General features: G+C 53.3%; 1 protein-coding gene across 3 annotated transcripts in view; it reads left to right on the forward strand.

Annotated features, from left to right (window-relative positions):
• The window catches only part of SDK2 (sidekick cell adhesion molecule 2), a 273,541-nt gene extending 261,413 nt beyond the window's left edge, over positions 1-12,128 (forward strand). For all 3 annotated transcript variants that reach the window (XM_070560092.1, XM_070560093.1, XM_070560094.1), the window contains one exon: positions 7,874-12,128. In XM_070560092.1, the coding sequence (XP_070416193.1) occupies positions 7,874-8,227 (354 nt within the window). In that variant the 3' untranslated portion in view covers positions 8,228-12,128. The remainder of the gene's footprint in view (positions 1-7,873) is intronic.
• Positions 12,129-15,597: the final 3,469 nt, after the last annotated feature.

Below are 15,597 nucleotides of genomic sequence, written 5' to 3' on the forward strand. Positions count from 1 at the left end.
GATGGGGATACTGAGGCTTAAGCAAGTTGGCTCAGGTCCAACAGCCAGAAAGTGCAAACCCAGAATCCAGGCTTCCAAGCTGTGGAGCCACACCCCGTACACAAGCCTTCTGATGGCAGAGCCCTGCTCAGCCCCTCGGTCCTACCCCTGTCCTGTTGCTGGTGATGTCGCCCTCATGGCAGACCTTTCTGGAAAGGCCTTCAGAACCAGCTGATGAAACACTCTTGAGAACAAGTAACTGTGGATTTTCTTAAAAAAAAACAACTCTAACCATCTTCAGAGGATAAAGACAGACACTCAGAGGAAAGTGCTGCAGACACAACAGTTGTTGCCGAGAGATGCTCAGCAGCATTGGGCAGTGGACCACTGGGGTGACCGTGCAGCCCCGCCAGAGGGCTGCTCTGAGGGCAGACGCTCCCGTGAAAGCAGCAGCAGTGTTGTGGCTGGTGCACGGCCCCGGGCTTGAGTGCCAGCTCCACCCCTACTGTCTCTGGGATAGGGGATCCTTCACAGCCCTCACCCACACTACGCAGAAAGAAGTCCCGTCCTTCCAAAGGGCTGTGACAAGGAAGACGTTAGGGAGATGGAGTCATCACGGGAGCCTGGGAAAGGCAATCAGGTCACATGTTCACTCTGGAATTGTTCTCGAAAACCAGGCCGTGGGCTGTGAGGCCACTGCAGCTAGTCGTGGATTCAGGAGGATTTGATGGAGCGTTGGCGTCTTCAGCCATGAAAGAGCCGGGGAAGACCTTGAGAGCATTCACCCGTCAGTCACCCTCGTCCCCACAGTCCCAGGGTGCTGATAAGCTGGGCCATTGTTAAACGTTTCATTGTTAAAGTGTAAGATTGCTTCCATTACCTGTTGGCAAAGAGCCACCACCCAGAGCCCCTAAGTGTCCCCAAGAAGACCCCAGCAGACTGCTCCGTGATTCTGCAAATATGGGGTTATACCTGGTTCAGCGAGGGGATGGCAGGACCCTGCTTCCGCCAGAGGTCTCTCCTCTGTGCCTCTGGGGTCAAGTTGGAGTTTGAGCCTTAACAGCTCAGGAGGCCTGGATGTCAGGGTGGTGAGGGCAGCCCCAGCGGGTGTGGCAGGGGGCAGGTTCAGACTCCTCAGGGCTCATTTCTTGAGCCTGTACTCTGAGGACATAGAGGTGATGGAGATATGGCCCTGCCTCCCGGGAGCTCCCCGTGGGCTGGAGTGGACAGACTTGGAGACAGAGCAGCTGGCTTTCCTCTTGTTCCAAGCATAAATAAGTAAATCCTGTTACTACTCAGCCGCTCGACCATGCATCAGTGTCTGGAGTGTAGGGCCTTCACCACTGTGACTTTCAATTTGGGGTTTATGGTGGAGGCCACTGTCGGTCCTCCTGTCCCTGTTAGTGTCTAGAAAGGCATATCCCTAAGGGTCAGCAGCCATACAGGCCGGTCCCTCAGTTTCAGCTGCTCTGGAGAATGACCGCCTGTCTTTTTGAAGTGCCCCTCCCCCCAGGTCCTCTGAGAGTGAATTTTGCATATGCTGCCTGGTTTATATTCTAAATCAGACCACCCAAAACTCACTCCCCCAAATTGGCAGAAATCTGCCCAGCTGTTTCTCCTTGTTATGGTAATAAACAAAAAGTCCACGTTACTCGTAAACAAACACACGTGACACGATCTGAGAAAGGCCATGACGGGCGCTGTGGGTGAAGGCTAGAGGTGGTAGGGGGTGAGCTGGCTCTCCCCGGGGGGCACAAGGGTGGGGGTGGGGGCTGTGCCTGGAGAGGCAATGGAGAAGGGAGTCCCTGACAGGGGGACACACAGAGGCTGAGGTTTAAAGAGCCCGTGGCCTGTTGGACGGAACTTCTGAAAACAAAGCAGGCCTGCCTTCTAACTTCATTTCAAAGTGAGAACCCAAGTTTGGTAGAAAAATCACGCAGTTATCACTCAGGAAAATCTCAACGGAGAAATTCCAAGCCAATGGCAGGCCTCTTCGAATCAATATTCAGTTCTTTGTGGCATCCTGGGCAGCCCCTCTTAGCTCATTAGAACGGAATTAAGCGTACGTGAAAAAGTAAGAAAATACAAAGGACAAATGAGAGTCCATATAAGATTTATTGAGCACCCAGTCATAACAGTGAACATCCGTGGAGCCCTTACCAGGAGCCAGGAATGACTCTAAGGATTGTTCCAGAACAGCACCACTGAATCCTCAGAGGCCCCTGGGAGGCCCGGTGACGTTATAGCTGTTTTCAGGTAAAGACAAGGAGAAGGGAGTGTCCAGGAGCCCCCACAACAAGCCCAGGCCCCACCTCTGGGCCCCCTACACACCAGCTGGCCACCACACACAGGTCGGGCCCTTTGTCGCACCTGGGAGGGGTGAGCTCTGGTTTTGCCATCCATGGAGCCCATTCATTCCTTCCTTGTCGCATTGATTCAACAACCTTTCCTTCTGCGCCCCCTGAACAGTACAGGCACTGTTCACATATGGCGACTGCAGTGGTGAGCAGGCCCGGCTCTCATGAATGTTCCATTATGGTGTGTTATGATCTATGGGGGAAGACCACATGTGCACAAATAATCACGTTTTCATTTCTTATTAAAATATTATGGTAGCACTGTAAGTAACTTCAGGAGGAGAGTGAGGACAGATCGAGCACTGTGAGGAGTCCCAAGGAAGGTCACATCCTCCCAGAGGCTCACTGAGGGCTGCCTGGAGGAGGTGGCTGGGCCTGGAAGTGTGAGCGTGGAAGCGAGTAGTGCGGGTCTGCATTCAGCTGAGTGGTGGGGGTGGCCTGTCAGCGCCCTCCCTCTGCTGAGTGTCTCCGATCTTGTTTCAGGGTTTGCCTCTTGTCCTCAGGTTAGGCCAGGCATCTAATAGATTCAGCGACATCCATCTCCTGCTTCTCCTTACCCTGACCCACACAGGCCGGGGAGGCCCAAGCTTGTGCCCAGCTAGAGAGATGCTGCAGGCAGGGCAGAGAGAGCCCAGGGAGGGGAGGCGAAGCTTCACCTTGGGCACGTGCTATGTGGCAAGTTCTGCGCTTTACACATTCTCAGTTAACATCTAACGGTCCCACCATGCACGTGGGAGGACCCCCATTTAACAGCTGGGGAAACTGAGGTTCAGAGAAGTCAAACAGCAGGCCCTTGGTCACAGAGCTCAGAACTGCAGGCAGCAAGGATTCAAATCAAGGTCCAGCCGGCTTTGAGGGCTGCGTCTGCTGCCGCCTGGCCTTGCCCAGCTCCTGGGCACAGAGGGGAGATGGAATGAGAGAGGCCATAGCTGACCCCGACCCCACCCCCTACCCCAGTGACCTCCTGGGAAGCCCCTGACCACAGGCATCTCTGACAGCTGAGGGCAGGCGCACATTGGCTGTCACCTGACCTGTAAGGGCACAGTTAGCACACGTGACATCGTGTCTGAGGTGACGTTTTTCAAAGGACATTCCTGGGAGATTTCAGCTGTTTTAGCTCAGGGAGCCCAGAGCCCTGATAAAGTTGTGCCTCAAGGGGTTGTCCAGTGAGGGAGACACTTAGCACGTGCCCCCACCCCACCTCTAATCCCCAGGAGGCTGCAGGCCCTGCAGGAGAGGCCCGGCTGGCGTCCAAGGGGACCAGTGCACAGCTGGGCTTCAGACTGGACTCAGTGCAGACGAGGGAGGGACTCCAGACGAGGGAGGGGCTCCAGCTTCCAGCTCCGAAGGAGCTGCACGGGGTGACCTCCTGTCATTTGGGGCAACACATTCCTGCCAGACTTTGTGAGAGTCAACAGGATGAGGGTGCCGTGCCTGGTCCCAGGGTGTCAACACGGGTCCTCAAGCCCAGGACAGCACCCACCCCATCGTCCACTGAGCCTGGTGCAAGAGTCCCTGCCTCTAGAAACGAACAGAAAAGCAAAAGGCTTTCCTTTGCTCCTTCTTTTGTTTGGGTCTTTTCTCCGGGGCCCTCCCTTTCCCTAGCCCCCTCCCGGCTCCCATTGCCTGGCCTGGAGTCTGCACCCCAGCTCCTCAGACCCCGTAATTGCTGATTGAGTAGCTTTGAGGAGCTGTTAAGAGGCCCGGGAGCTGAAGCAGTCGCCTGATTGCCTGGCGGCCTGGCGGGACTGCCCGTGAAAGGCCCCCTTTGTGCTGGGCAGTTACTGGGAAGCTGCATTCAATTACCCAGGCCCGGGAGAGCTGAAAGCCTGAATGGGAGCCCCTGCCTGCCCCCGCCCTCTCCCCCCACAACCCCGGCTTTCTTTCTTCTCTTCTCACCCCACCCCCACCCAGAAAAGAAACAGATGTTCACGGAGATGGAGGCGGGAGAATTGTGGCTGATGCAAAGACCCCCTCCTTTGGCTCCGGAGAGCTTGGGGGAGGGGACAGACTCTAACTTCCCTGCCCCTCCCGCACCGCTTTGCAGCTTTGTTTGGGGACTGTGATAATTTGGATGAATAAATAGGCTTTGGGATCTCCGCCCCCAGGAGGGCCACAGAGACCCTTTCCCCACCCCGTCTTGCCTCACTCTGGGCAAGGGGATTGGGGGGACTGGAGCTGAACGTTCTTCTCCCTTCCCAGCTGTCTGAGTACTGTCAGCCTCCCCCATTCCCTGACCCCTTCTGATCCCTCCTAGGGGGGCTTCCAGGCCCCCTCCCACTCAGCCCCACCCTCTTCTCTCCCTAATAATGCCATTACAGCATTCTCTCACGTTAGCTCACTTTACCCTGTGCACTGCAGAGATCTATGCCTTTTACAGACAAGGTACTGAGGCTCAGAGAGGCCAAGTCATGGGTCCAAACTTACTCAGCTGGTAAGGGACAGAGTTGGAACTTCACTGTGCCACGGTCACTTCCTACCCGAGACTCATTCACTCTGAGATGGGCCTGCACTGACTTGGGGATTCCTCCCCAAGTCTGAAGCCAAAGTTCTAGAACCTCTCGCAATGGTGTTGGCAACTATCCCGCCAGTCATCAGGTGCCCTCCCCGAGAGACCTAACCTGTAGGGGAATCTGGGGGCACCTCGCACACTCACAGACCCTCACTGCTCCTGGACCGGGACCTCCGGCCTCCTGCCCCTGGGCATCCACCACACCTCCCTCAGACTTCTGCCTCTGGGGCAGCCTCACCACGGCCCCAGGCATCAGGTGCCCACCCAGCAGCCCCCGCCCTGCTCTTGGCATATGGAGCCCTCTGGTCTGTGCGGCCCCTTTGTTCCCTCCTGGGCCAGCAGCTGGGCAGTAGGCAAAGAAAGGGGCTTGTATTGTGCTGCATTGCGTCATGGGGAGACCAAGCGAGGGACTTTCCATTGTCTTGGGCGGCCAGCTCTGCCTGCCAAGAAGATTGAGGTCCTGGGGGTGTCTGCCGGGTGGCGTGGTGGTGAGGAGAGCAGCGGGGCTGTGGAGGGGTGAGGAGGAGGAGGGGAGGGGCCAGACCACATAAACGAGCCGATCCACTAGGGAGAGTTAATCCCCCCACGGGGAGGGCAGAGGGGCTGTCACTCCCATCTTGTGACCCCCAGGCAGGAGTGTAGGAGTTAAACGCATGTGTGGGCTTTGGAAAATCAGGCAGATCTGAGTTCAAGCCCAACTCATCATTTCCTTGGGCAAAAAGCTCTCATCTCTTTGGGCTGATGTTCCCATCAGTACCCATGTAACCAGCAGTAGCTACAGCACGGAGGTGTGAAGATTAAATGCCGGCGTGCGAGTCAGCGTTTCCTGCTGTCTGGCAGAGCGCCCGCTCGCTCGCGAGCTGGTATCTTGACAGTTCTATACATTGTCCCTGCTTCTTTTGAGGGTCCAGATGCCGTAAAGGACTTTGCGTTCCTGAGAACAAGCGGATGTTACCTCTCCCATCGCTCAGACCCTCTGGGCTAGGTCAGCTCTCCATTTTCCTTCCCTGTAAAGCGGGACACACCTGATGGTCGCAGACTCATTTGTATTAAACTCACTGGGTTTTCTTGCTGCAGTTTTTTTCCGCAAAGTATGTTTTACTCAGGTTGATAAAACTTGCTGCCTGCACACGTGCATTAGCTGGGCAGAGATGAGGCCGCCTGAGCAGGGTCTGCAGGGCTGTATTTTGTTGAGCGTGTACTTTTCACTAAAATCAGAGTGCATCTCTTCCAGAGAGTTCTGAGGGCGTTCCCATCTGTTGTCTTATTAGTTCTCAAAACAGGGCTGGGAGCTTGGGGTGGGGGAGGGGCGCCCGATATTTTTAGCTCCGCCGTTCAGATCTGAACGCTATTTTATTTGACAACCCAGATTGCCTCCTGTCTTGTGCTGATTTCCCTGATAGGCAGATGAAGCGCATGCTGAGGACACCAAAGTACCAACAATTTTGAGAATAATGTAATAGGTTATACTTCTTTTAAAAAGCTTCAGGGCCATCATCCTGTGAAAATTGAGAACTTGTGTTGATATTTTCCTCGTGCTTATTTTGTAACTGTGTGTTGCTTTTTTATGCTGGGTCACAACGGGTGAGCAGCAGCCTTGGTTCAGTGCCAGGAGCCTCGAAAGGTCTTCTAATCTGGCCCTGGCTTTGGCCCCAGTCACACAATGTCAGAGGCTGGACCAAGATTGGAACTCAGTAGATGGTGCATGAGCCTCTGTTTTGAAATGTTGGTTCTGTTATTATTCAGGTCTGGTGAGGCCCACAGATCAGGAGACTATTACCATTGAAAAGATGGTTTGTCCATGTTCCCAAGAAGAAGGGCCACGTGGGGAGGCACCAGGGTGGTCAGGAGGCGGAGGGAGCAGGAGGAAGATGTAAGGAGGATCCTTTATTGTGGTTTCCACAGGAAATGTGGGCAGGGGAAGCGGGCTACTTTGAATAAATTCCACAGGCTTTGCGATGCAGCTGCCCCCAGTTGTCTGGTACCTGGCCCAGGGCTGACTGGGGACAGGGGATTGTGGGTCAGTGAGTGAGAGCCCGTTAGAGGAGGTGGTGGGTGTAAGCTCTGGACAGGAAAGTCCGCTTACCGTCTCTGAGAAGTGATGAACCTCTGGCTGGGGCCGGGGGGGTGGGGGGTGCTCCCTCCAGGGCATCAGGGCCCCAGATGTCGAAGCATCGAAAATATAGAAAATAAAGTAGCATGATTAATTCCACCTCAGAAGCAGTCTGCTAAGTGGAAGAAGTCAGACACCAAAGTCACATACTGGATGATTCCATTTGTATGAACTACCCAGAATAAGTAGATCCATAAAAAAAGAAAGTGGATCGGTGGTTGCCGGGGCAGGGGGTGGGCAGGGGGCTCAGGAAAGAATGGGGAGTGACAATGGGGACCGTGTTTTCGTTTGGAGGGATGAAAGTGTTTGGGCACTAAACAGAGGTGACGGTTGCACAACTTTGTGAATGTACTAAATGCCACTTTTTTTTTTTTTTTTTAAGATTTTATTTTTTCCTTTTTCTCCCCAAAGCCCCCCGGTACATAGTTGTGTATTCTTCGTTGTGGGTTCTTCTAGTTGTGGCATGTGGGACGCTGCCTCAGTGTGGTCTGATGAGCAGTGCCATGTCCGCGCCCAGGATTCGAACCAACGAAACACTGGGCCGCCTGCAGCGGAGCGCGCGAACTTAACCACTCGGCCACGGGGCCAGCCCCTAAATGCCACGTTTTTAAATGGTTAACTTTACGTTTTACAAATTTCACCTCGATTTTAAAAAATTTAGAACTCAAGTCTGTGGATTCATGTCATGCTGTGTGCCAACACCGTGGCAGACACTTTGCGTCCATGGTGTGCTCTGAAGGGAGCAGAGGTGGGCGTGAGAGGCTGTTACGCCCCCTCGGCAGAGAGGGGCTGAGGCGCCCCAAGTCCAGGGCTTGGAAGAGGTTCAAACCACAGAGCTCTGTGCCTCCCAGCCCCGACCACGAGGACCTGTTCTCATGGGACCACTGACACCCCCATTCTCTCTCCTCTCAGGGAAGCGACAGTGAGTACGAGGTCGACCCAAACCACCAGAAGGCCCACTCTTTCGTCAACCACTACATCAGCGACCCCACGTACTACAACTCGTGGCGCAGGCAGCAGAAGGGCATCTCGCGGGCCCAGGCGTACAGCTACACGGAGAGCGACTCGGGCGAGCCGGACCACGCCACCATCGCCAACAGCGGCAGCGCCCAGCAGGGCAGCCTCTTTCGGCCCAAGGCCAGTCGGACCCCAACGCCCCAAAATCCCCCTAACCCCCCGAGTCAGCAAAGCACCCTCTACCGGCCCCCCAGCAGCCTAGCCCCCGGCTCCCGGGCTCCTATAGCAGGATTTTCATCATTTGTTTGACGTTGGAAGAGGAAAAAGAAAGAAAAATGGCCCCCAACTCCCCCTCCAGCCCTCCCCGCACCGCCTGCCAGAAAACAAAAACACCACGAAACCAAGTCAACTTTTCACCTCCTGAGTTTATTTTTCCAGAGATTCCAGGGCCAGCAAAGCCGGCGTTGAGAAGGAGGGAGAAGAAAACCATGAGAGAACAATGTGTGGCCAATGGTTGGTCGGCCTCAAGATTGTGGGTTTCGCTGCTCCTTCGAGACAGCACAGAGTTGGGGGAGCGGCTGCGGTGGACACAGAGTGGGTGGGGTCCCTGGAGAGAGAGAGAGAAGGGAAAGGACTGGAGGGCTGTAAGGCAGGCATGGCTGAGGTGAGAAGAAGCTTCCAGACATCCAGCCAGCTGCCCCCTTCGGGCATGTGTGGAGCCCTGGGCCCAGTGCTGGCTGATGCTGTGTAAGGATGGGCGTCCATGGGAGCCCACCTGACCTCCTCTCTCCGCACCCTCCCACCTCCACGCCGTGCATCGCTGGCTGCCATGGATGGCCCTGCTCGCCCCCTGCCCTGCTCCTCACCCTCCACTCGCCCCTCCCATGCCCAACTTCTCCGCCAAGCATTTGGTTTATTTAGAAAAAGGAAAACAACTAAAGGGTGAGAATTTGCCCAGCCAGCTCCTTGTTCCTAACATGCTTTTTTATTGTGAATCCCAGGAAGAAAACCCCTCAGGGTGCAGGAGAGTCCCCCCACCACTGAGCCCCGCCTTCCCTTTACTTGAATTCACTTTCCTGAGCGCAGACTGGGAGAGATGAACTCGGGAACAGAGGCAGGGACGCTGGCCAGGCTTCACGGGGCGTAACGCGGGAAGTCAGGAACCTAAGAAGGAAGCTTTGACTTTTCCTTGTCTTCTAATTCAGATACCACCTGCCCCTTCCTTCAGGGAAGAGGAAAAGGGAGCCATTTAGACAAGGAAATTCAGCTCACCTGGGGCTGGGGAGCCCCAGAGGGATTGCTGAGGCAGACACACCCCTCTCCTCAGAGAGACATCCTCCTCTGCCACACACACACACACGCACACACGTACCCCATGCACTTGCGGAGACAAGGGTCCAGGGATCCTCTGTAAGAGAAATCCCTACGGGTCCTCCTGACCAGACAGGACACTAACTTTCAGATCTATGTCCCCCTCGCTCTCAACCCACACCTCGGAAACTCACTGCCTCCTAATCACAGAGGGACAGGACACCAGAGGGACGGCCAAGGCCCTGGTCCAGAGGCCAGAGCTCCCAGAGGTTGCCAGATCAGCTCAGCGCCCCGTTTACAAAGAGACAAAGACCATCCCAGCCCCCAGTAACGTTTTCCAGGCTCGGCTCAGCCTAGCCAGGGCTCAGAGCAGGGAGGGGCCTCATCCGCACCAGGCACAGCTCCCGAGATGCACAGCCTGGCCGGCCAGGAGGAGCAGGTCAGATGGGACCCAGGGACAAGAATAACTGATGGGAGGCAGAGCTTTGACACACACACAATCTGCTCCAAGCAATGTTCTTTAAAAAGCCACTCTGGTGGCCTGGATCTGCCCATCGGCTCAAGACTTCCAGATGCAACGGTTGAGGGAGGAGCCTTTCCATCTCATTCCCTGGGCTGTCCTGTGCCCCCTGGGTGCCCCCAGCAGCCCTGCGCAGTGGCCCACCCCCACGTTTGGGGATGGATGGCTTCCTCTGGGAGAGGAGATGGCCCCGCAGGGCACATTCAGTTCAGCACTGGGGTTGCGGAGCAGCGGGCACTGCTGGCCCTGCCTGGGAGGGGGCGGTGCCCTATTTTGGGGGGTGAGGATTAAAGTTAGGGGAGACCTGAGTGGAACTAAGGAAAGAGAGGACCTGTACCCCTCCCTACTGGCCCCAAATCAGGTGACTGGGATGGAAGCAGGGCCGGGGCCTGAGGAAAGGGCACCCCCGGCCGTGGCTCTTCCCGCCGTGTGCAGACGCCCAGGAAACGTGATGGGGAGAAGTCGGAAGACGGCTCAGCAGACAGGCTGACCCAGCTCTGGGGTCCAAACAGCAGCTTCTCCACTAAGGGGTCTGGAAGGAAACACTCTTTCCCCCAGAGGAGCACGCACGCGAGGCTCTGCCCTGCGCACATCTGGCCCCGGGGAGGCAGCACATCCAGGGCCGCCCGCAGGGGATCCCGCTGCACTTCCTCTTTCCTTTCCTCTCATCTTCTTTTTTTAAACAACCCCATCCTTTTCCCTCTCTGCTGTGTGTTTAACCATTTAAGGAAGTCCCCAGTTTGCGTTAGGGAATTATTTTAGCCCAGCCCAGATAGGGATCTGGGGGGGTGGGAAGCGGGGATGAGTAAAAACATTGTGTGTGTGTGTGTGTGTATACTGCAGCACATGAGGCCACATTTCCTTCGCCTTTATGAATCATCTGGCACACTAAGATGTTCATCCTCCCCTCCCCACACACTCCCTCCACCGTGCTGACGCACACGTGCACGCTTGTGATGGCACCCATGCACACCTGGGCTCACACATGCGTGCACAGATACAGAAATGCACAGAATGCACATCTGCTTGTGTGCTAGTAAAGAGCCTCTTGTGACTCCCTCCGATGGCTTGAGTTGTCCCTCTGTGAGGCACAGGCAGCCTGAGTCACTGCCACTTGGGCACCACTGGGATCTGTTGTCTGAGAGGGCGAGGACCCTGCAACCCAGAGCCCGAGGTGAGGGTCTCACCCTCCATCCACACCCACCCATCTGAAATGTTGCCTCCACTGTCGCGGTCACGTCTGGAAGCCCAGGTCTCCGGCTGGGGAGCCCTGGATTTCTAAGAGGACATCTCTTTGCCCTTGTTTACATTTCTGCTGGGCAGTGGTGGTGCCCAGCCCTGGTCCAGATATCTGGCCGCACTGGAAGGGTGTGGTGGGCCCAACCCTTGGGGAACTGGGAGCCTCCCTGAGTTGTCCATGTGACTGCACCCGAAGCAGATTCACACCAGGATGCTCGCCACCTGGCGCCTCTAGCTTTGCCTCGTTGTGCCCTCGGGAACTCTCCTGGTGTCGTACCCAGCAGCCTACACCTGGCACATCAGGGCCACCCTTCCCCCTCCTGGCCACCCTTCCCCCTCCTGGCCGTGCCTCCAGTGTTCGCATCAGCTCCGCACCCAGACTGCCAAGACGAACCCAAAGCTGGGTTCCAGATGCACCTTCCTCCCAGGACTCCAGGGAGTTTGCAAACCCAGGCTGCCTCCTTCTGGCCCCCCACCTGACACTGCCACGATTCAGAGGGAACAAGGACACTTCTGGCTGCCCCGCCCTGGTGCAGGCTGCCTCGAGGCCTTCTTTCTGCCCATACCTCCCTGGGCAGAGCTTTAAAGGTGCCACAGCCTCCCCAAAGCCCACTCTGGGCAGGGACTTCCCTCACCTTCCATGGTGCACATCTGAAGGTGCCCACACTGGGTGAGGGGCTGGAGGGTGGGAGGGGGAGGGGGGGCCATGTGAGCAGCAGCCGCCCGCCCCCCAGTGCCTCTGTATAGTCCCGCCCAGTGGCAACCCTGACCACCACCTTGAGCACAGGTGCCCTCTTGGGACCACCCTCCTTCTCTTTGTTTCCACAAGAATAACCAAAAGCATTTAAACATGTTACCTTTCTTTACACACAATAGACTCCAAAAACAAAAACCAACACAAATCTTTATTTTTTGATTTAAATGATATAATGAAAAATTATGGGGAGAGTATTCGTTATGGCAGGTGTCTATCTGTAAGAAAAAAAATATATATCTATATGTCATATAGCTTGTTAGCAGGTTTATTTTTTAAATGAAAGGTAAGAAAGAAATTGATTTGAACTATATACCATGAGAAGTCCCATGTCCTGTCAAACTTGTCAGTATTTTATAAATAAACTTTTTTTTTGGAGTTCTGAAGCAATCGTCATTCTTCTCCTCCCTGGAAGGTAAATGGGGACCCCCACCCCCACACCATGCTCACACAATCTGCTCTCCGGACGCCCATCGTAAGCCAGGCTGTGCTTTTGCAGGGAGTCAGGGGTCCAACTCATTTGCTTTCTTAATTTGTAGGTAAGTGGACACCTGTGCCTTCATGTGAAAGGCACTATTTATTTTACACCTTTAGGATAAGACCCTATCAGATTATGCCAAATTAGAGGGGAAAAGATAACAATAAATGATAATCATAAGAGCCATAGCTAACACGCGTAGGGCGTTCACCCTGTGCCAGGCAATGTTCATTGATTAACTCACGGCATCCTTGTGACAACCCCGAGGAGGGAAACTGGATCAGGGAGAATTGAAGCAGTTTGCCCTTGAGAATTAGGAAGGGCAGAATTTGTACGACAGCAGTCTAGAGACAAACGCTGCCTCTCTGATACAGGAAGGCAAGTTCCTGGTCCATTTCTGTTTTAATTTTACAAAGCCAGCCCCTCAGATCCTAGTGGCTTGATGTCATGAGAACCACTGTGGTGTTTGGTGCATCTAACCCAGTTAATCCCCCAGGTCTAGAGTCAGCGCTTGAATCACTGGATTGATGAGTACACTGGTGTTACGTTACACCACATTTCTCTCACGTAAATTAAGTGAGACGGATTCAAATAAGACAGAGAGCGAAGGGGAAATGATTTGAATAGTACGTGTAATGCCTCCCTGTGAGTACACTTATTTCACAGCATCTACATTATTGTGTAATGTACTTCAGACATTTATTCATACAGAGGCTGTCAACTAATGAAAACATAATTAAGGGAATTTCATTCATTTACTAATCTGTTAGTGTTGAGTCTTAGCATTTTCCCTTTTTGAGAAGGGGCTCAATGGATAGAGTTCCTTGTTGTCTTTCTTACATAAATCACATGTATAATGCATCATCAGTGACTTCCAGTTACTATCTCTTTAAAGTAAAGCAAAAATTCTTAGAAATGATGGATTGAGGTCTTCCGGTTTCCGGTCCAGCGTGTAAGGAAGTTGGAAGTTGCCACTTTGTCCCAACAACAAGTAAAAAGCTGGATGAACTGAAAAATCAAGTACTCTTCTCAGATCCCTAAGAGAAGTGAAGTCACAGGGCCAACTGCTGTCCCCAAAACGGGAGCGACAGCCAGGCGAACACAGGGAATCTCAGTTTTCCAGGGGAGGAATTACGGATTAATGGAAGAGCAGAATCCTGGATTTTCTCATTTTTCCCTAATATTTTGCAGCTCTTGTCCATGATCAATTCAACACACTCTTTCATTTTTGCAAATTTTGTTTATCAAAGCCTTCCTTTTCCAAAGCATTTGATGTGATTTTCAAAGAAATGACTATTCTCCTTTTGCACTCTTATTTTATCCACTTACATCATAGTTCATTAAATTATGTAATTACTATAAAAAGTACAACTGGCATAAACAAGTTTGGGAACAGTGATAGTTGACTCTTTGTAAACATACGACTCGATTCAGTGGGAGCAGAAGCGTATGGGCATCACAGAAAGCAGGCTATGAGCCTGCAGTGTTCAGGGGACTGTGGGCATCTGCATGCTGTGCAGACGGAATATAGGGAACCATGGATATGGCTTGTTGGTTAAGTGGAGGTCAGATAAGAGAGCTTCTCCTGCATATATTACAGTATGAACCAAGCATACTGTACTGTATGACCAATTCTCAAGGTGATTAAGGGGTTTTTCAAGGGTAATTTTGACTACACGTAATCTTTGTATTACACGAAATTTGGAACCCAACCCCCACATTAGATGCAACTCCACTCCAACTGATTTGAGGATGTTTGATCAAAGAGTAGTCACATGGAAGACATTCCAGAACTGGAGTCAGCAGAGTGGGTACTGGTTCTAGAATACCCACTTGCAAACTATGAGACTTACAGTGCCTCTTAGTTTTCTCAGGGGAACTGTGGAAAGATCAAAGAAAATAATGGGATTTGAAAGGAAGGGCTTTGACTATCAAAGTCTTGTGTTTCTGGTGGTTGAAGCAGGTTTGTTCTCGACCTGGGAGAAGCCTCATTGTATTCTTTGATTCCAATCTTCTTCCTCATTCATTTCTAATCCCAGATCGGCCCCTCCCTACCTGTGGCCAGTGGGCGTGGACTTTGGCTGTCTCCAGCTCCATTACCAGTCAAATACACCAGGAAAAAAAAAAGCCAATGCTGACACCAAAAAAAAAAAGAGGAAAGTCAATCTGCTGAGAAGGATGGGGGGGAGGGGAGGGAAGGCAAGGCGCTTTGCAAAAAGCCAAGGAGACAAGTGGGTCTGATACCACGTCTCGGTTTAGATTCCACATAGCCCTCCCTCCCACCGAGAAAAGGTAATCTCGCCTGGAACACATGAAGAAGCATCTCAGAACTCAGTGGGATTTCTTTTCTTAAAGCTCCCAGAGCTACCAAATGGGAAAGCACTCGGTTGGAGAGGCTAACCAAAAAGAGCATGGGGTTGGCAGACCTGGGTTCCCACAAATTCCAGCTTAAACTTGAGTTCAACCTCTACCAGCCTCCACGACCTCATCTGTGGAATGGGTCCAACTTCTGCCTTTTCCAAGATCAGACTCAGGGAACAAAGCATAGGGAAATAATCTCTTAGATAGAGGTGACCTTCAGAAGGGTCCTCCAATGATCCCTCCCCATCCCAGTTTCTCTGTCCTGCATGCAGAGGGGCAGGTCTAGAACCATCGGAGCTGCTTTTTTTCAGGTTCCCCATCTTAATGGCAAAGTACTTTGACAATGAGGCTTTTCTCCAACAGATGGAGAAAGCGGCTGCTATTTCTCTTTTTGACATCCCAGCTTCTGGCACGGAAGATTCCCTGCAGAAGCTGGCTTGGGAGGCTATGGGTTACGGAGGAGCTTCTGTTAAGGTGCAGTGTAAGAAGGTGAGGAGAGAGGCCTTGGGTGGGCCAGCTCCAGGGTGTCAGGCCCATTGGCTCCATCAGACTCAAGATGGACTGCCCCCACCGCCTGCCCCAAGGCTCCTAGCACATGCTGCAACCACCTTCTCAAATGCCGGCCCTGAGAGGCTCCAAGGAAATCAGGAGACCTTCCCACTTCCTCTTTGGGGCTGTTGGGGCTGTACAGCCCCTATTGCTCAAAAACTAAGTGGTACCATGGGCAAGGAAATGGAAATAACCAAACAGCGTTTGGTTCACTTTCTTCTTAACATTGACCGTCCAAGTCAACCAGGCCCTTTGGGTTGGGGTTTTATTACTACTTAACCAGAACTTCAGCCAGGGCCTCGGTTACCCGAGAGGGCACAGGGGGTCAAAGCCCAAAGAACATCGCCCATTGCTCCAAGGATCTGGATGACACCCTTGGCCATGACCCCCTGGAGTCTGCCCTGCAGGCTGGCTGTATAGACATGGACCCAGTCTAATACCAACCTGACTCTGAACTGAACAGGAGG

This window comes from Equus przewalskii, chromosome 10 (genome assembly GCF_037783145.1).
Source record: "Equus przewalskii isolate Varuska chromosome 10, EquPr2, whole genome shotgun sequence".
Classification (NCBI taxonomy): domain Eukaryota; kingdom Metazoa; phylum Chordata; class Mammalia; order Perissodactyla; family Equidae; genus Equus; species Equus przewalskii.